Source organism: Barbus barbus, assembly GCF_936440315.1.
Source record: "Barbus barbus genome assembly, chromosome: 15".
Classification (NCBI taxonomy): Eukaryota; Metazoa; Chordata; class Actinopteri; order Cypriniformes; family Cyprinidae; genus Barbus; species Barbus barbus.
In genome coordinates, this window is record NC_136743.1 from 18,861,316 (window position 1) to 18,868,397 (window position 7,082).

At 38.4% G+C, this 7,082-nt stretch overlaps 1 protein-coding gene across 2 annotated transcripts in view; it reads left to right on the forward strand.

The window, feature by feature from the left end:
• LOC306881356 (F-box/LRR-repeat protein 7-like) overlaps positions 1-1,689 on the forward strand; it is a 45,599-nt gene extending 43,910 nt beyond the window's left edge. The window contains exon 4 of one of the 2 annotated variants that reach the window (XM_079435416.1): positions 250-1,689. In XM_079435416.1, the coding sequence (XP_079291542.1) occupies positions 250-986 (737 nt within the window). In that variant the 3' untranslated portion in view covers positions 987-1,689. The remainder of the gene's footprint in view (positions 1-249) is intronic. The other variant, XM_079435417.1, reaches the window with a different exon arrangement.
• The last annotated feature ends 5,393 nt before the right edge of the window (positions 1,690-7,082 follow it).

Genomic DNA, 7,082 nt, shown 5'->3' on the forward strand with positions numbered 1-7,082 from the left:
AATTATATATATATAATATATAGTAACTATATATTAATTGTATAAACAAACAATCATTATTTATCATTATGTGTGCTATTTAATTTGTTGATGCTAGAAGCACACACTTCATCTTTAAATACATAGTTTTTGGTAAATTTTTCAAATCAGGTTCTGAATTCTACATATTGTGTGTGCTATTAAAACAGATGACATTTTATTCTCAAAAGACGTAACATTTTTCTATAATTCTGTCTTTGTACTCTGCAGGGTGCTCTAAGGTGACTTGCATCAGCCTGACACGGGACGTGTCTGTCAAACTCTCCCCTCTTCATGGGCAGCAGATCTCCATCCGCTACCTTGACATGACTGACTGTTTTGCTCTGGAAGACGAAGGCCTGCACACCATTGCCGCCCACTGCACTCAGCTCACCCACCTCTACCTGCGGCGCTGCATGCGCCTGACCGATGAGGGCCTGCGCTTCTTAGTCATCTACTGCCCGTCCGTGCGGGAGCTCAGCGTCAGCGACTGCCGCTTCATCAGTGACTTTGGCCTGCGGGAGATCGCCAAACTAGAGGGCCGCCTGCGCTACCTCAGTATAGCGCACTGTGGCCGCATCACAGACGTAGGCGTGCGCTACATAGCCAAATACTGCAACAGACTGCGTTACCTGAACGCTCGTGGCTGTGAGGGACTGACGGATCACGGCATCGAGCACCTTGCCAAGAGCTGCCTCAAGCTCAAGTCCCTGGACATCGGGAAGTGCCCGCTGGTGTCGGACGCCGGCCTGGAGCAGCTTGCACTAAACTCGTTCAACCTGAAGAGACTGAGTCTGAAGTCGTGCGAGAGCATCTCGGGCCGCGGGCTGCAGGTGGTGGCAGCCAACTGCTTCGACCTTCAGCTGCTGAATGTACAGGACTGTGACGTGCCACTGGAGGCGCTACACTTTGTCAAGCGTCACTGCAAACGCTGCGTCATTGAACACACCAATCCAGCCTTTTTCTGAGAGCTGCACGCATGGGATTGTGTGGACGGATTTGAGAAGATAATCTCTTTTGACCCGGGCCGGTGACGTCTCTGCTAGACAACACAGCGGAGATTTGCACTGCTGCACCTCTGTATTTAATTTGCATGGTTGGGAGAAATCTTAACTTTTTTTTAATCCATTTATTTATATTTTTATTCACTTATATATTTTTGATTACTCATCTTGTCTGTGTCAGATTGTATTATGTGTAACATGTAAATTTCATAATGAATGCAATTTGTTGGCACGTAGAGGATTACATGATGTGACGTTACCCAGAAAAGAAACTAGACATATTTTGTAGCACTACGGTGGTCCACGGTTTGTTTTTTATTGTTGTTTTTGTTTACATTTGATATCTCTGTTATGAATGTTTTGCATTGTTTCATCATGTAAGCCTTGTAATAGCTTGGTTTCTATCTTGGTTTCATTGCCCAGGAATATTACCAAACAGTGCCATTTTGCTGTGACGTTCACCTTTGTAATGGTCAATCAGGCTTTTTCAGGTGTTTAACAAATGGAAGACCACAGTGGAATAAAGAGGTCTAAGCCATATTAAACTAAATCATAATGTCTGCTTTTAATTGGCTAACCTGCATAAACCGGTGTTCTTTCAATTTGTGCTATCCTGTCAGATTTTGTTACCTCCCATTAAAACAGTAGGTAGTACAACTCGACAATGAAAAATGCTACCTAATTATGATTTATTAACATCTACACCTACCCCAACTCTAAACCTATCCCTTACAGTAATGCAAATACAGTAACTGTTGTCCCGGGTGAGCCAATGGTGGCAGCCAATGGTGCCCGCTGGTGTCAGACGCTGGTGACGCTGGTATTGATGTGCGCATGCTCAGTAAGTCCTGGGGGCTGTTCCATAAACCAAGATTAGAGTATAAGCCAGGCTTATTTCGGTTAGTCAGGCTTATTTTTGGTAGATTCGGTTTCATAAATCAAACTTTAAAAAGTTCAAACTCAGTTACCCCGGCAACTTATGCTGGCAAACTAACCTGGTCCGGAGCAGGCTAACTGTCCGGCTAAGCTGAGCTCCTCTAACACTGACCAATAGGAACGCATCGATATTACCACTGACTCTCTCACATACAGTCAGTTGAATTTATTATCGGTCCGAAAAGTATACAGAAAATACACCTTAAATAATCAAATAAATAAAAAATAGGCTACAACCAACTGTATTTAATGTATTGTGCCCAAAATGTAGGCGAATGACATTTTAACATTGTGGCTACTTGTGCATGCAGTTGATCAGAAGTTTCTAGCCATGCAGCCTTTCTCTCTGAATTTATGACAGGTGTAACTTTTATGGTTATTAGAACATTAAAACATTACAATCTAAAATGTCTCTTTAAAGCATTAAAGCATAAAAACACAATCAAAAGTTAAAATCACTGAATTAAAAATGTAAATTTATAATAGAAATCAGAGTACATTTTAACTGATAAGAGGAACACACATTTAACTCATTTGAGCTAGTGATTAACAGTTGCTGCTATCATAAAAATACACATATGTAGGAAATTAAAATTCTATGTGTCACATTTAATGTCCAACAACAAATATTTTAGCAGAATGTATATTTTATTCAGAATTTTTGCGCTAGTATTCTATTCTGCTCCGTCTGTGTAGCGCGCATGCGCGCCGCAGCGCTCGTTCTCTCGCATAAGCCCCGCCCACTCCTGACAGCTAAATGGATATATGGCTTTCTGACATTTACAGATGTAAAAAATATACCTGTGACGTATTAGTTATGCACTGAGGAAAACACAATGTTTCAAATGCGTTAAACAGCACAAATATTCGCTGTTTGCTATGGTGGATCGATTTGATCCATGATCGACATTAAAGGCTGCTTCAGAATAAGCGTGTACTCAAATTATCCTGACTCACTGAACCTGGATAGCATTAGTCAGATTGCGTTAACTTGAATTGTCGTTTACGGAACCGCTTTAGTCCCGATTGATTTGTTAGGTTATTTCAAGTCAGGTTTTGGACTTTAATCCCCGCTTTTTTTAACGTCTTTTATGGAACAGGCCCCTGGTCTAGGAATGAAAAACAAAACAAACAAACAAAAACCCCCAGCAAAATATGCAATTAAGGACTAGGACTGCAGGATGCCTTTGATTAGTGTTTTTTTTTTTTTTTTTTTTTTTTTTTGTAAATAAGATTTATTAGTCAAAATAAAATAGCACAATTTCTTTCTTATAAATTGTTATATTGTCATATTATATTAATATAGTATGTGGGCTGCACAATATTTTGTAGTTGGGAAAGAAGATAACCCTGGACTCAAAGAATATCAGATTTTTTCCCCCTTTAATCTGGAACAGGCATCTCCTATAGTAAGCATTGTGTGATTTTTATTTTTATTTTCAGGCAGTTTGTATCATTTATAATGAAACAAGCTATTTTGACAGAGTTACTTTAGGTCAATCTGTTTTAGCTATCATTTAGTTGCTAACCGACACCTTGGTCAATTGCCACAGAACACAGCTAGCTGGCTAGCCAGTTGTGAGAATATAAAGGGAAATGTAATCAGATTAATTTGAGCCTGACTCTATTCCCCAGTGATAAAACAGCAGAGAACAGCAGCACAGTCCAGTGTAATATTACATCCCAGAGCAACAGCGCAGGCCAGGCTAACAGACAATATACAGCTGATTAACATCACAGCAGTTCAGAACAGCAGTGCATAGTACAGTTTCCCAAATTGTTAGTTCCCAGGGGAATGCTCAAATATGAATATTTTAGTGTCTTCTGCAGGAAATTAGGATGTTTTGTATGGAAAAATGGTGTCACTGTGTTTACGTCACAGCTAGTAAATTGCATCCTTGTAGAGTGAAATACATGATCAGAATTCTAAACAGTTACTGACAATGGATTGCAGAGTTTCATACAGAGTTATTTAAAGGACAATAATATTTTTACCGAATCAGTGTTTTTCTGAATATCTTACATTACAATGTCAAACACAACAGGTCCTGCACAGACCAGCAGACCTCATCAAATAACATCTGACTAAATCAAATTCAAATTCCAAAATTGTATTTTGCATTACACACATAAAAAACACAGACCTGCCTATTTTCTGAAACTGCTGTCATTCTGCAAGACTAACTTCCCATCTGAGAATTCTGGCCTAAAACTGCTGTTATGTACAGAAAGGTGACCAGATTTTAAAGATGGAAACATAATAATAATTAATAACTACATAAAGACAGAGAAATAATGACAGAACCTAGTGATGCCATGTAGACAGATAAGAGAAGTGGTCCAAGAACTGAGCCCTGAGGCACCCTAGTAGCTAGATGTTGCGACTTGGACACCTCACCCCTCCAAGATACCTTGAAGGACCTATCTGAGAGGTAAGATTCAAACCATTGGAGTGCGGTTCCTGAGATGCCCTTTACCAATAGGGTTGACAGGAGGATCTGGTGGTTAACCATGTCAAAAGCAGCAGACAGATCCAGCAAGATAAGTATTGAAGATTTGGAATCTGTTCTTGCCAGTCTTAGGGCTTCAACAACTGAGAGCAATGCAGTCTTGGTTGAATGTCCACTTCTGAAACCAGAATGATTTTTGTCGAGAAGGTTGTTCTGTGTGAGAAAGGCAGAGACTTGGTTGAACGGTGCTTGTTCAAGTATTTTTGCAATGAAAGGAAGGGAAACTGGTCTGTAGTTCTCTAAAAGAGATGGGTTAAGGGTAGGTTTCTTAGTGGGGTTATACGAGCCTGTCTAAATGCTGAGGGGAAAACACTAGTGAGGGGATGTATTAATGCGGGAGAAATGTCTTAAAGGAGATGTGATGGAATAGGGTCAAGCGGACAAGTAGTAGGATGATTAGAAAGGATGAGTTTGGAGACTTCTGCCTCAGAGAGGGAAGAGAAGGATGTGAAGGAGTGTATGTTTGCTGGTAAGATGTGCTTGACAGATTGTGGTGTGGAAAATTGTGCACTGATGGTTTTAATTCTATAATAAATAAACAATATTATTACAGATTTGGAATGAAACTATTTAAAAATTTTAAGCGGATTTGAGCAAAAAGTATTTTCTGCAAACGTAACTGTTGCAAATGTAATTGTTTAGTTGATCGTTATATATTTAATATAGTTTTATTATTTATTATCATGGAGTTTCACCCTGCGTCGTAACGGTGTAACTTGAACGTTTAATTAAAGGAGATGTTGTGTAAAAGTAAACAGTATTACGTTGACTAACATAAATATTTAGTATGAATACCTTGAAAACGATAATGGTGTCTATTATGATAAGTGCTCTGCTCGGGTCGAGGTTATATTCTTCCTGGCGGCGCGCGACCCAACGTCACCAGCGATACCCAGCAAATGCGGTTCTGCAGAACAAACTTCCAGGTAATGTAATTAAAACAATATTACCTATAGTGAGAAAAGAACTATATTGCTATTATCGTGAAATAAAAGTACTCTTAATATAAAATTATGTTTTTGGTCATATCGTTCACAACTAAACAGCATAATGACCTCAAAAGAAATCAAAGAATGGTGATTTATTTTCTCACAAGCCACCATCGGCATTTTACAAAGTTATTGAGGGCAATAATAAATTTGGCTTTATCCTTTTAGTTAACGTTTAACGTTAGTACGTGAAGTACTTCAGTGTTGCAAACATGCAAACACAACGTTCACATTAATAACACAGTTACCTTAAATTAAAGCTTTGTTTGTTTGTTTGCTCTGTCATGTGTTTTGCAGTAACTTTTATGGATGTGCAGATTGGACGTCCAGGCAACTACAACAGAGAAAAATTACAAAAATCTACAAACTTGTGTTAGGTTTGGGCACCACCTGCCGTTTTGATCTTTTAAATTCACAGAAACATTTAAAGCGGAGAAAATGTATATATTATGAACAGAAATACATAGCATGATGTATGCATAATTAATATCTTGGCTCTTTTATTTCGAGTCGCTGGCTGATAATAAAGAATTTCAGTTGTGATGCACTTAGTTCTTATTGAGTATTTAGCTTTGTTTCATCAGTAGCCCGGCTAGCTCAGTCGGTAGAGCATGAGACTCTTAATCTCAGGGTCGTGGGTTCGAGCCCCACGTTGGGCGCACAGTTTTTTCATTTCCCAAAACGGATTTCCATTTAGTTCCCGTTCAACATCTTAACCAAATCTATATGAAGTAATAGTAAATATAGATTTAAAATATTGCAAATATTATATTTATTAAATATTATCAGACCCAGCGACAGTAACTGGGGGGTTGGACTTCTTGCATCCCTCCAGCATGTCCTAGTCCAGAAACTCAGTAGGATAGTATTACTTTTATATCGTCAGATAATATTAAGAAAAGAGTTGGAACATTATTATGAACTTTTTAATTTAAAAAACAGGACAAGGTCTGTAATTGTACTAACCCTGTTCAACCAACAGGGGGCAGTTCTGATAAACATGCTCTCTAATAACAGATTTTGGACTTCATTGGATCTATTTATTCATTCTGTTGACAGCCCTAGTTTTTACCAGTAAGAAATATTGATATAGCTTTGTAAAAAATATTGAAAAATAAGTACTTTTCAAGGAGAGTGTTGTCAGATATATTTGATATCTGATAAGATCTGTTTTACTGACTATATTGACACCTTGTTCATGAAATGTGGTAAGTAAATGATAGAAAGCTGTATGAGCAGGAACGCGTGTTTGTTTGTGAGGATGTTACCCTGGACTCTTACTGGCTGTGAATAAAACACAATAATCTAGGTTTGGGTTTTGCAACAGACACCTGCTGTTCCAGTCCTTGGGTTTTGCTCTACTTAATTAATAATGAATACTATGTCAGACAGTCTGCTGGGGGAAAGTGTCAGGGCCACTGAGGGATTTTGAGATTATAAATATCAATATATATATATGACTGGCTGAAAACAGTTTCTAAAAATTCCCTAAAATCAAGATAAACGTAAATCTTCCAGTCAGTAAAACTGCCACTCTGTGATTTAGGCATAGTGTAGCCTACTATTCAGGTTTTCATTTTCACCACTTCTTCTGATTAATCCTTTTATTTTTTTATTATTATTTT